This window comes from Typopeltis vanoorti, chromosome 20 (genome assembly GCF_054136105.1).
Source record: "Typopeltis vanoorti isolate ZY-2024b chromosome 20, IOZ_Tvanoo_1.0, whole genome shotgun sequence".
NCBI lineage: Eukaryota > Metazoa > Arthropoda > Arachnida > Uropygi > Thelyphonidae > Typopeltis > Typopeltis vanoorti.
This window is the reverse complement of record NC_143568.1, coordinates 38179172-38194035: the sequence shown is the minus strand read 5'-3', so window position 1 is coordinate 38194035 and position 14864 is coordinate 38179172. Positions and strand designations below refer to the sequence as shown.

Here is a 14864-nt window from a genome sequence, read left to right as displayed (position 1 = left end):
GGAACTTTCGATATGCTTTCTTCTTTTCCTTCACTGCCTCAAACTTCCTGTGTCCACTATACAGTTTTGATTTTTCTATCCTTGCAGACAACATCTGGGTGAATCAATCAATGTTATCTTCAGAGCTTTCCAATGAATCTCCAAGGTTTGGTTCCTGTTCACGAACTCTTTCATTTTTTCTTGAATAATGTTTATGTATTTTAGTCTACAGTTCGTGTCTGAGAGCTGATCAACTTCCATTTGCTTTAAAACTTTCTTACATGTTCTTTTCAATATGAAATTCAATTTTATCCTGCTCAAGACTAAATAGTGATCACTTCCAATTTCAAATCCTCTGTACACTCTAGTGTCCTGCAACAGAGAGAAAACATCACTATCAACAATAACATAGTCATTGAGTCTTTTCTTTTTCCTTGGTTTTTCTCTTCATGTGAATATGTGTACATTTTTATGTTGGAATATGGTATTAGTAATAACCAGTCCATGTCCTGAGCAGAAATCCAACAGATATTTGCCATTATTATTAGCTTTGCTCTTTTCTCCAAATTTTCCCAAAATATTTTTGTATGTCTGACAATCATTTCCTACTCTGCTATTTAGATCCCCAACAAGGACAAACTTTTTCATTTTTTATTGTGTTAGTTGCTTTCTCTAAAGCCTGAAAATATACCTCCACTTCTAACTTAGTAGAACCTTCTGTAGGACCGTAAGCACAAATAAGTCTCATTGTCCAGTTCCCCATTCTCATATTTGCACACATAACTCTACTTCATACTGCCTGCCGTTCAAAAAATTAGCCTCGTATTTAGTGTTGAATACCATGGCTACTCCTTCTTTTCCTTGATTGTCATTGCCTGAATATAACATTTTATATTTATTGCTCAGAAAGATCTCACCAGTTTTTGTCTTTTTTGTTTCAGTCACTCCTATTATGTCGATCTGATACTCATCTAATTCCTCAGCTAGTTCCATTTCTTTGCCATTCAGGCTTCTTATGTTGATAGTACTAATCTTGAACTCTGGTGATGATGAGTTGGGGCATGTTTTAGGATTTGTTCCAGTAGCTGACGTTTCGCTGTTCACAATGGATGGGGGGGGGGGGGGATCTTGTTTACCAGGGCGACGCCCCAGTCGGTATTTTGTCAGGTTGTACCATCAATTTATACTGTGGTTTAAGCCAACAAGAATACAATTTGGTCATCTAAATCCCAAATTGCCAGCCCATCCTTGTTTGTTCAGTATCCAAGTAGATACCTAAGAGGGTGCACAATGAGAAGGTGAGGAATGGACATCAGGTCAGAAGCTCAGGTCGGTTCTGTGCATTACTTTAAGGAATATGTGGAGGTCTCCTCTCAGTTATACAAATGAGGAACTGAAATTAAACTTCGAAAACGAGTACCAACAGTTCTGGTTGCAAAAGCAGATGCCCATACTTTATCCTGGATTGTGGGCTCAAGTAGAAAAGTTTTTAATCACATTTCCACAATCATATTTAGTGGAACATAGGTTATTATTATTGTTCCAGGCAACTCCAAGGAGTCGACAGACTCATCGAGGGAGGTCCTAACATCATGTCAAGAACAACTATTCGACATTGACACAGTATCTATCATACCCTGCCTTGAACTCTTCATGGTCATAGCACCCACAACAGACTCTGGAAGCTTATTCCACTCATTCACCACTAAGTAAAAAACCTAGCTCTAACTCCCTTGTCAACCACGCTCTTGCCCAGCTTTCATGCATGGCCTCTAGTCCTCCCACCACCAGTCATATTTTCAAAAATATCTTCTGGATCAATGTTATAGAGACCCTTCAGTAATTTGAATGTCTCAATCATATCACCCCTCCTTCGCCTATCGTCCAATCTCTGCAACCCACAAATCTTCAACCTATTCTCATAGGGTTCATTCCACAGACCTTCTATCATCTTGGTCACTCGTCTCCGGATCCTCTCCACTTCATCCCCATCACGAAGAAAACCTGGTGCCCATAACTGTGCACAGTAGTCCAGATGGGGACTTATCAAGGCTCGATACAGAGGAACAACAACTTGTTTGTCTCTGGATGTTAAAGTATTTTTCAGAAGCCAAGTGTTTTGATGAGCTAATTTAGTCACTTTTGCAATGTGCCCCCTAAACTTCAATTCCCTATCCACCAACACTCCCAAATCCCTGGCCTCATCAATCTCCTGGAGCATGGTTCCCAATGCGATATACTACTGCTATTCTTTTCACCCCAAAGTGCATAACCTTACACTTTGCCACATTAAACTGACATCCATTTTTCATACCCCAGTCCTCCAAACTATCCAAATCATCCTGTAAAATTTTGACATCCTGTGCATTCACAATTGCTCTACCCAACTTTGCATCATCAGCAAACAAGTGAACACTTCCTCTCAAATCCTTTTCTATATCATTGATGAACAAATTGAAAAGCAGTGGTCCAAGAACAGAGCCCTGCGGCACACCACTAATCACCAGCCATCTTTTAGACTCCACTCCTGCATAAACCACTCTCTGGTATCTCTTCTTCAACCACCCTCCTATCTATCTCACCAACCCTATATCTATCCCCATCTGCTCCAGTTTACTGATTAGGGTTCCATGTGGTATCCTGTCAAAGGCCTTGGCAAGGTCCAGTAGTATCACTGTAAGCCCATTACCCCTATCCAGTTCAGCCATCACTGTGTTATAAAAGGTGAGCAAGTTACTGAGGCATGATCTACCCTTCACAAAACCATGTTGTCCCCTATACAATATCCCATTTTCATTTATCCACTCCTGTATTCTTTTCTTGACTAATTTCTTCCTGACTAAGATCTTGACAATGATTCCTGATATGCTAATCGGTCGGTAATTTACAACAGCAGTCTTGGAACCACCTTTATGCAGTGGAACTATTTCCCCCTCTTTCCACCCCCTCGGGACTAACCCAGAACCCAAGACTCAAATTAAACAAAATGGTCAAGGGTATTGACAATTCTTTAGCTGCTTCTCGTACGACATGAGCTGGTATACCATCCAGTCCCTCGGATGTATTGACACTGAGGTTATGCAATAGACTACTCATCTCCACTTCATTCACCACAATTCCCGTATAATCTACTGGTTTATTCATTTCTGTAATGTCACCACCTGGGCAAAGTGCTCACTCAGTAACTCAACTATATCAATTGATTCAGTTACCTCCCTACCATCGGCATTCTTTAAAATCATTCTGCCATGTACATTTTTCCTTTTACTTGCTACATATCTAAAAAACTGTTTAGGATTCTCTTTAGCCTGCATGGCCAATGTTCTTTCGTAATCCTTTTTTGCTTTTCTTACCACACTCGTTACCCTTCTGGCCTGCGCTTTATACCATTCATGTGCCTGCCAGTCACCTTTCTCCTTAAATTCCCTCCATAGTTGTTTCTTTTTTTGCAGCTCAAGCTTAATGGTGTTATTCATCCATTTAACCCCTACTTGATTTATTATTTGGACTCTAGGGATACAGTCAGCCATTGCTTCATGCAAACACTTCTTAACTGCCTCCCATGCAGTATCAACTTCTAGTCCTTGCAGTTGTACATGCCATGACACTGAACCAATCAAACTCCTAAGCTTGTCATACTTTCCAGCCCGATAATTCTTCCAGATGTACCCTGTCTTAATTGAAAATTCCACACCTTTAGCCACCTCCCAAGTCAAGACCCTATTGATCACTCTCACCAATTGGTGGCAATGTGGTCATATTTGTTATAGCCAAATCCTCAGATGTAATTACTAGGTCAAGCACTCTCTGACCCCTAGTATTTTCCATTACATGCTGTCGCAGATAGTTATCCCTTAATAACCGCATAAAATCTAATTCCTTCCTCCCGCGTGTCCTCTCTTCACTTCAATCAATGCGACCATAGTTGAAATCTCCCATAATAATTACCCTCCTTCCACTCATTTCTTCTATTTGTTTGCGCATACTGTCACCACCATCTTTTCCATCACCTGGTCTATAGCAGCACCCAATTGTATATTTAGTTCTGCTAGCCACAATCTCACACCAAATGGCCTCAAATGTGCTCTTTTCTCTATCCTGCAATTCAACTTCTATTCTCCTTGGCTGTAGCTCATCAGCTATCATCGCTATCATCAAAAATACCCCCCCCCCATTTTATTCTCCCTGTCATTCCTGAACACACTATACCCATCACATTCAATCCCACTAGCTATATCGTCTACAGTCAGCCATGATTCACTAATACCAATAACCTGTGGTCTGGAATAGCCAATCAAGGCCAAAAACTCTTTCCTCTTGTTCCTAATACTCCTAGCATTAGTGTACATGAATTTAAGACCCCCATTAGCCCCAACCCTACCTTGATGCCTTATATTTATTATCCTATTCTGATTTGTTGTCCTTATTCGCTCGAGCATATTATACTCATTCATACATTCAACTGCCTCCCTAAGGATTGTATATCTACTCCCCCCCCCCCCCCCCCCCCAATAAATCTAGTTTCCCTGATTTTGCACATCCACTACATTCAGCAACACTTTTTCAAGTCTCCTTACACCGTATCCATTCAAATGGAAGCCATCCATCTTATATAGATCTTTTTGCCCATCGAACTCACTCCACACGTCTACAAATTCCACACCACTCATCATACACAACCCACGCATAAAGTAATTTGCAATTATGGCCCTCCTTTTAAACATTTCTCTGTCATGCTGTGGCAAAAGACTAATCATTCTAACTCTCTCACTCTTTTCTTTTGCTACCTCAAACAATTCATTCAGGTCTTCTATCATTTCCATTTTATCTCCTTTCAAATCATTCGTACCTGCCACAACAATCATTTCTTTCACCCTTTCCTTTTGCTCGCTAATAGACTCAGTTACATTCTTTATGGTCGCACCAGGTTGGTACGATTTTGTCAAATCCTCTATTAACACATCTCATACTAACAAGTCTCCATACAGCACTTTATCCTTCATTTTGTTCATGTTCACACTCATACGCCTATTTTTCCTGTCATTCTTTTTATTATTGGTTGGTTCATTCAGTCGACTTTTGCTCATATGCTCTAGCTGCTGTTTTGCCCTTTGTATCGCACCATTCAACAACACGATCTCACTCACTGCATCTATCTCATCTCTTTTATTCTCTGTAAAACCATTAATACTATCATTCACACTCTCACAATTCTCTGGTACAACCTTGCCATTTCTTGTCATATCCTTATTTTCTTCATTCTGAAGTTCGACAAAAATATCACACTCACGATCCAAAATATACTTCAATTCCTCATTCTCCCTACAATTTCTACACACATTCACTCCTTTATTATCATCTAATCACACTCTGACCGTACTCCGCAAAAGCGTACATTTCACAGATAGTACACTGAATCATCTCCTTTACATTACCATTCTTGAAAGAAGATGGCAAACCATCATTACTGGCCACCATTTTCCTTCGTACTGGAGCCATACTTACTAGTAATGTATTTTATCAAATTATAATTTATAAACACCAAAAACAAACAGATGCACTAAGATACGCAAGGCAAACAAAACTACGCAATATTAAAGTAAATTTATCAACGACAACTGAAAATAACGCTTATCTTATCTGGAGCTTTCACGAACACCACACACTACGAATCCCTCTAGCGAAAACAAGGTTCAGTGCTGTCACAAATCTTTTAAGTAAAAAAAAAGAATCTGACTGGAAATAGCTGATCGCAGTGATCTAAGAATGCCGATGTCAAACATCAAAGTATTGGTAGCAGCACACCAGGCTCATCCTTCTCATTAGGATTGGTTTTAATATTACTATTCGTTATTTACTATTTTATGTGCAATTTATGTTTGTTTTCTTAATTTTAATAGTGTTATTAAATTTTCACTTCCAACTTATCCTATGCTTACGTGCAATTTATGTTTCTTTTTTTGATTTCAATAAATAGTTTTAAAATTTCATTTCTAAGGTGTCTTATTTCCAAACTTCAAAATTCTCTACTAGATGCATAATAAAATGCAAATTTGTTTCCGTATCTATGTTTGTTTGCTTAAAACTCAAGAACTGCTGATCCGATTTTCATACGATTTTCTTTTATATGTATCAGGTAGAGCTGGTCAGGTCTTAGAAAGTAGATTCCAAGAGGGTGCTGAATATTTTTTTAAGGGAGGGGGGGTTGAGCCAGGTAAGTTTGGGAACATCTGCTCTAGCATATACACTTCATCTGTTCTCAAGAGCCTTTCTGCCAGATATAGTAAAATTATTCAACTTTATCAAAGCAGAATCTACAGACAAGCTGAAAGAACCGCCATGGGCAGTCTGCGCTTGCCAACTTCTATTTGGGATATTTAGAAGACATCTTTTTTTTCTTATTTATATATCTTTTTTTTTTGATCTGATTCCAACAATGAAGGTAGATTGCCTTCTAGCAAACCTAAGCAATCTACATCCATGAATTAATTTTACTATGGAAATAGAAAAATAATGCAAATTATCCTTCCTAGACATCCTGCTCATCGTCAGGTAATAATTACTTCCATTTACCAAAAATCCATCTTTACTGGATGCTATATTGAACAGTAATCTGCTTACCATCCCTCTCAGAAGACTGGTATTAAAACTTTATTACATCATGCTCACATTATATGCTCTACACTAGAATAACTGTAGCAAGAACTTTTAAACATCAGATGAATCTCAATGGTTTTCAGAGCAGACCACACAACATATTTTTGATTCCTAGAAAATGATTTAATTTCCAAAATCACAAGGTTAAAGAAGAAATGTGAGAATTACAGAAAGTCAAGCAGTATTTTGAGGAACACAAACATACAAGGCTTATAATTTAAATTTAGAAAAGCCTATAAACAGTTTTATTGTGGGATATACTGTAGAGCAAACATTTAATTAATATTATTATGGAATTGTTTTGCACTAATGTTTCTCTTGTAATAAAAATAAAATAGCAATTGGAGATTTTCTTATATTTTTGTCTTATAATCCATCAGGGGCGATATTTAATTGTTTTGCCTCAGGGCACGATCTAATCTGGCGGCGACCCTGCAGAAGAAAACTCTCCACAGTTAAATTTACTAACAGAATCAAGTGCCAAAAACAGGATTAGTGGTTAAATTCTAAACGAAAAAGCTCCGGGGCATTTAAAGTAAGGATCATAAATGTAAGGGCTATTGCTAGATTCTCGCAATATTTTTTTAAATTTTATTTATTCTGGTGGAGTTAAAGCCATTGAGCCTTCTCTTCCACACCACCAGAAACATTAAATACAAATACAGATAGAAAATTACAAATTAATATAATAGTTCTAACATTAAAAGATAATTCAATTTAAGATGACATTAGGTTATATGAGCGATGTAAAAACAGTAGCTCTATTCACCTTGTTATGTAAATGCAGAAAAGAAAAAAAAATGGAAATACAATAATGATGAAATAAATAACTCAAATTCCTTAGTCTTGTTATTTGAACAAATAACAAGAAAATAGTATGTAGATTCTGGGATCAGAACCAATTTCTAGAATTTTATTCCAGTCAAACCAACTATTATCATGGTTCCCATCTTCTAAAGATAAATGCTTCCCTCTTGCTCTTTCTGACACCTATCAAGTTTCTTGTGATTCTAACCCTTCTTACTTCACTAATAGGAAATCTGAGAAATCAGGCCATGCCCAATATGGAATAAATACTAACCGCAATATCCTATGGTCTGAAACCCGCTTACCCCATCATTGTCACCATAAGTTCAAGCATTTATTTAAAGAAAGCACCAAAACCTTACTGCCATTATCTGAACTTGAATCAGAACAACTTCCTCTCTCACTATCGAAGATATGGGAGAGTCTCATTCTAATCGCACATCAGTTTATTTTTTAATTAATTAATTAATAATACAACTTTCCTCAGTTATTCCTCTGCATTGTACATGTGGCTCTCATTGTTTTAAATTAATCTATTGTTTGAGTTCTTTGTATTCAACTGCCTGATGACACTGATTCCTGTAATTTTTCAGGTTGAAATATATGGCTTTTGAATAAAGAACTCCTTTCCTTTGTGTTACCATGTTTATGAAAAGAGATAATTACAGTAAACTTTGGAAGTGGAAAGAAGTCTTATCTGTGGAGAAGGACTACCTACTACTTTAATTATCACTACAAAATCATAAATCCATATATACTTTCTATATGGCACGTGCCTTTTATTGCTCAGTGAAACACCATCTTGCTTATTAAAGAAATTTGTAAATGGCAGTGGCTTCCTCTCCTGAGATTTCTCCTCCAATGCTGGATTACTCCAAGGCAGCATACTCAATGGCTTTCTTTCACTGACCTCAAATCCTATTAGTAGCTATACTGATGACTCCATTCCTCTTCTTCATCATTTGGCAAAATTTGTTGTGCATTATTATTGAAAATTTCGAGGTCTTCAATACCATTACCTTAAACTCAGTTCTTGCTATACTTCAGTGTGGCAAGGCTAACCTTCTGTGTTACCAAGCCCAGTGCTGTCTCATATTACACAAGAAAGATCCCACTCCACTTCTCTTATTCTTGATATGGCCCTAATCTTCCAACAGAATTAAATTGCTCTTCTTGGTCTTAGAGTTTTAACTGCTCTTGGTGAAATAAATCTCAACTATAGGTTTTTCAGGCTCCAATACCTGTATAAATTCCAAATCTGTTCAACCTTGAAATGGTTTTTACTTAAACCTCCATAAGGATGCATGGTGCTATCTAGAAAAGGACAATTTGATGATCCCTCTTCACCAATTCACCTCAGTTACATGCAGTTTTTGTCTTCTATAGGTATTTCCATGAATAACATTACTAAAGGAGCCATAATCATTCTTCCACTCTTTTGAAAACTAAAAAGCTTGAAGGTGGTCAGTGAGTGAATGGATGTTAGTCAGCAGCTGTTGGCCAACATCCATTTACTGACCTGCTTCAAATTCAACAAACCATCTACTCTTCCTCCTATTTTATTTCTACTGCTGCAATCTTGGATACGACACAATGTCCTTTGCTGTTCATGTGCCAATAAACCATAAATCAACCAACCTCTTTTATTCCATCATTTCATTGTAGTCTTTACAGACTACAACCTTTTGCTATTCAAGAAATGTAACAACTGACTCCTTTCTTCTTACTCTCTTGACCACACACACAACACTGACATACATATTGTAACTTTTTGTGTGTAGTTCTTATATATAAAGATATTGTTTGCTTACATTTAGCCATAGGATTAAGATAATATAATTTCCTATCTCTTATAATTTACTTGATAACCAAAGAATGGGGGGGAAAAAAAACTTCCTATAACTTGGTTCTATCTAGAAAAGGTGCTATCCAGGACACAACAGATATTATGTATCTTTATCATAGCATGAATTAAGTTTCTTGGCTATAACAGGCCCTTAAAATCTAATATATTAAGGAAAAGATGAGAACACAGATTTTTTTTTGCGTGAGTTGAAGTTCATATTAAATAGTTCAGTTGGAAATGGCATGAGACACAGATCATTTGAAGACTAGTTGGAGGTTGGGCAAACATGTGTCCCATTGGGTATTTTATTGCAAAAGATCCTAAAAAGGTTACTACCATCCATAAATGAACAGGGTATTGCACCAAAAACTATATTGCAGAATGACTACACCAAATGTGTGTCACTAAAAGGTAAAGCACTATTTTATACTGACACATGGCTAAGACTAAAACTAAAGTTCATGTCCTCTAACATTTCTCCTCCCAGTTATCAAGATAAAAAAATAATACCTGCTAGCATGGTTGGCTGAGTGATTAGTATATCTGCTCTCCAGCCAAAAGGCTGAAGGTTCGAATCCCACTGTGGGTATGGATGTTTGTGATTGTCAGTGAAAATACTAGTGGTGGTGATGGGCGTTAGATGCAATTGGTGTATATGACGATGGTAGTTGCAGTTCGTTGTAGTTGGTAATTGAGAAGTAGAGACAGAGCTGTAGAGCAGGAGCCCTCCCTCCATGAGTTCTTGGACTCCCTGGAGGTGTCATGTAATAATAATAATCAGCTGATTAAACTACAGCAAAGCATAACTAACTTTTATTTTGCTGGCCTGGTTGGCTGAGTGGTTAGCATATCCAGTCTCCAGCCAAAAGACAGCGTATTCGAATCCTGTCATGGGCATTGATGTTTGTGATTGTCTGAAATACTAGTAGCGATAGTGGGTAGTAGATGCCATTAGTGGAAACAGAGTTTTGTAGGTTTGATAAGTCTTTGGATTCCCTGGAGGTGTAATATAATAATAATAATAATAAATACAAAATATCGGTATGCCAGTAACAATTCCGTATTCCTTACTGCTTTACTTATCAAACAGAGCAATAGGGAAGAAAGCAAAACAATGAAATAATAATAATGGCTAAGGTCAAAGAACAGCAAAGGGCATAGACTGTTGCCAGCCAGATGTTTTATGTTTGTTACCACTGAAAATGTATGTAAGCATATTTGCAATATATATATATGCATAAGAAATTTTGCCAGGTTTATAAATAAGACAATGAGAATTAATAAGAAAATGAGATAAATTTGTCTACTGAACCTGAGTGTATGCGTGGGTTGGGAAGAGAGGAATATCACAATTTTCTAGAAGGATAGAGGTTCACATGCAAAAACAGCTAACATTCAATTCTAGAAAACTTGTCAAATTTCAGCCAGATCAGCTATTAGCCAGCAATCAAATTCTGTCAGATGATAAAACATCTCTACTTGTGAAGATAAAAATACTACTTGTGAAGATGAAAGGAAAGAAAATGAGTGGCTAGCCCAGATGAGGCTGAACAGGACTTTTCCATTTTGGGAAATTCTGATTTTTCCAACCACAACCAAATAAAGTAATCTGAAAATATGCAACAACAATATTTCATGGCCTAAGCTACACTGGTTCAAGATCACTGAAGTCTAAACCAGTGTAGCCAAGTGTTGGCAGTGTGGATCCATTCAGTAGTAATGCTCAGCTTTTCCTTTCCATTCTTTCTAGTTCTGTTCAAGTTCTTATAATCAAAGCAAATTCAAAAAAAAGTAAATAGCTTAAAAAAAATAAATAAAAAAAAAATTAGTTCGTTCAACAGTTTTTTTTAAGATGGTGTGCTCACACATTTGTTAACATTTTCAGTTTATGGCCTGACTGGTAAGCATGTCCTTTCTCCAACCAACAGTGTTCTAATCCTATTGCAGGAATGGGTGCTTTGCGAATGTCTTTAGATGGCAGGCATGTTCCAAAACGTCCATGTTTTATGGAGCTAGTTCTAGATCAGGGTTTCTCAAACTGTGTTCTGCAGAAGGTGAATAGGTGTTCCGCAAGAAGTTCCGGAATTTGTTATTTTAGTTTTCTAAGCCTTTTTCATGAATAAATATTTTATAGTAGAAATATTCTGAGGAGAATAATATTCGTGAATATGTCGAAAAGCTCAGGCCCAGAACGCCTAATAGCATCTGTGTATCATTAATTTTCACACGTCGAAACCTTTCAACATTTGGGAGAGGGAATACTGCTGTTTATGACATGCCATAAAAATTGCCTGCAAGCGGATTATAACAATGGCTGGCATATCCTCTGTTCCCAAAACTGAAGGAAATGACATGTGCGTAGCAAATGTCAGTGACCAAGTGGTATATATTTAAACATGGAAATATTCATGAATTATCGTTAATTTTCACATATCGAAATCTTTCAACAATTGGGAAAGAGAATACCGCCGTTTATGACCGATAAACATTATCTGCAAACCAATTACAACAATGGGCGGTGTGTTCTCAAAACTGAGCGAAATAACATCTGTGTTACAAATGTCAGTTACCAATCAGCAAGGAAGTATAAAGAAAATTTTCCACTGAAATTGAAGATTAAGGTAGTCTGTTTCCAGTTCTAAAATCTATTAATACTTTCTTCGCAAGTTTGTATTGCAGTGTGTAAGTGCTTGTTCTGAAACCGGAGTGCCATGATTTTTTTTTTAAAGTAATAGGAATACGAGACAAGGCACTTTGTTTAATTTTGGTGTTAAGAAATCTCTTATTGAAGGTGTTTGTGATGGAACAGATAGTGAGTCATCCACCTCAAACTTACAAAGATTTCCGGTATGTACAAAAGGAGGGGAAAACTACCAGCACATAGGAGAAAAAGTCTGCATTCACTCATAAGTACTTGTAATATAAATTTTTGGTGATCAGAATAGGATATGTCGATGAAAGTCAGCACAAGTTAATTTAATGATAGTTTAATTAATTATTAAATAATAATAAAAAAATCAGCTAAATTACCAATTAATTAATACATTGCAAAATAACCAAGGTGTTCCGTGAAAATTTCAGGATTTGAGAAGTGTTCCATCGTAGGAAAAGTTTGAGAAACCCTGTTCTAGATTATCTAATCTTTATCCTAGCCCAGAATATTAAAACTAAAAATCCCTCTGTTAGAAAGACCAGAAATTCTTAACTTTTATACAGGAACTCCTCTGCTCCTGACAGCACTGTTCTACCAACCGGTTCTGAAGCCATGCTCCAAGTTTAACCCCTTTTATGCACTCTTATTTTACTGACATTTATCCTTTAAGAGTTAAACCAATGTTTGGATAAAATTTTAAATTAATAATTAAACCAGCCTCATTTTGCCACTTGCTTTCTAAGTTAGTAAAAACAAATATTTCTGATAATCAGTTATCATCCATTCATAGTTCAAGAACTCAATAAATTTTATTTTCTCTTCCGCCTTTCCTTATACCTATATTATGGGGGAAAGCTTTGTTACTTATTCTGAAACTCACACCCTGCAAATATTGAAATTTAGTGTTAATAAGTTTCTACTTTTGTCTCAGGCTTAAACTTGAACATGGAACCACTCTGTTCAATCAACAGCAGAATGGTAATTTTAGTTTGAAACCGATCTTACATAAGCATAAATGCAGGCATTTGAAACCAAAGAAGGAGTAATAGGGTGGTTAATCCTTACTTCCATGGTGCCCTATGTGTGTATATTGTGTGTGTGTTCTTCTGGTTTGTATGTCTGTTTTGTAGAATTAAAAACCCTGATAAAGGTTCTTTACATCGTAGGCAAGATTCAAAGAACCTTTATCAGGTCTTTTCAACCAAAAGGCAATGTTAAAACAGAGTTCTGGTGGCTCATTACATAACCACACAATTTATTATTAATTATTTACTCAATTACTAATCTATATAGACATTAATGCTTACATGGCTGCCATCACTAATTTCTCCGGTACATTCTTCCCACAATTTTTTATTCTTAATATCTTTCATAATCAACTCCTCTACTACTGTGGGAAGCTTATATGATGACTTGCTCTTCTTTTGGTCAGAATTAGACTGGAATTCATCATCTATAAAGAAAAGAAAAAAAATATGAGAATGCATGAAAACATAAAATAAATTACAAAACACCGAATAATGGGAAAACTTGTTCTAAATGTTTTGAACCTCAGTTTTTGAATTAATACTAAAATCACTTATGGCCAAATTACACTTATTTGATGGTAATTTTTCTTTCATCTTAATTGTTGATAATTTGACATACAAGATTTCCAAACGGTAATGAATTTCTCAAAATAGTCAACACACTACTGCTAGCTTGTCATGTACATTACATTTTTAAGCTCTTATATTTGTATTATACACATATATATATATATCAAAAACTGAATGTCATCTTCATCTTCCTTATACCCTCTTTTACCTTGCGGTGTCGAGGGTCCATTGATCATCGGACCTCACTCCGTTTACAGGATAAGGTGGTCAGCCTTATGCCCCGGTGTATCCTATGGCCTGTAGTGTTGAGTTCTCAAGGCCAGTTTGCCTGCTTTGCGGGATGAAAAACCCCAGAATAAACTGGGGAAAAAACCCTGCTGTCCACGCCCAAGACTGGCTAACTTGGCTATGGCTGAGGAAGATCCTTCAAGCTCCTCACATCACCGACGGGAATCGAACCTAGGACACTCCTTCCCCAGGCATATGGTTGCGAAGCGCATAGCCACTAGGCTAACCGCACGGACACAAAAATTGAATGTTTCACTGTATTATATTCCTGCCATTTTCACGTTTCATTTTTTTCCCCAATGCATTCCATTCAATAATAAATAAATAAAAATCCTAACTTAAATTTGCTGCTCTGAAAAGTTTAGCAATCATCCTTATTTTCAAAATACACATAAATATCTTTTAATCAGTATTGTTTTCAAAATTATTATTAACCTACAAATTTAAATTATTTCATACACTGGATTTTAGGACATTGGTTACACTGGGGCCGCTCCATTTCAAACATACCAAGATTTAGAAGCTGGTATCCTCATACTAGTTCAAGATATATACAGGGAATTTCAAATAGGAAGTGATTACTTCCTTTTAAGTAAGATAGAAATGTACAAAAAAAAAAAAAAAAAAAAAAAAAAAAAAAAAAAAAAAATGTAATAGTTTTAAAAACGATTGAAGTTGATTAGTCTGTAGTTGACAGTGTATGAAACAGTTCATACTAGTGTATGAAACAGTTACCTAAATATAGCTACCAACAGCAGTGTACTAATTAGCAAATATGGAATATGCTGAAAATAAATTTCTTAATATATCACATATTTATTAATGATTTCTATTTTTACATTCATTACATATTCCAGAAAAAAAAAAAACAATTGATAATGTAAGGCTACAGTACAGTATGAGCAAAGAAACTGGAATATATACCTCAGAAGAAGAGGATATATATATATAATGGATTAGTAAATAAATAAAGTAAGTGTCCTTTACTTATTACTACAGTCATGTCTCTGGAAACAGGGAAAATATAAGCAACTGG

At 36.2% G+C, this 14864-nt stretch overlaps 1 protein-coding gene across 2 annotated transcripts in view; it reads right to left on the bottom strand.

The window, feature by feature from the left end:
• The window catches only part of LOC150095380 (E3 ubiquitin-protein ligase UHRF1-like), a 253377-nt gene that overhangs the window by 18083 nt on the left and 220430 nt on the right, over positions 1-14864 (bottom strand). For both annotated transcript variants that reach the window (XM_090410065.1, XM_090410066.1), the window contains exon 14: positions 13250-13395. In XM_090410065.1, the coding sequence (XP_090266191.1) occupies positions 13250-13395 (146 nt within the window). The remainder of the gene's footprint in view (positions 1-13249; positions 13396-14864) is intronic.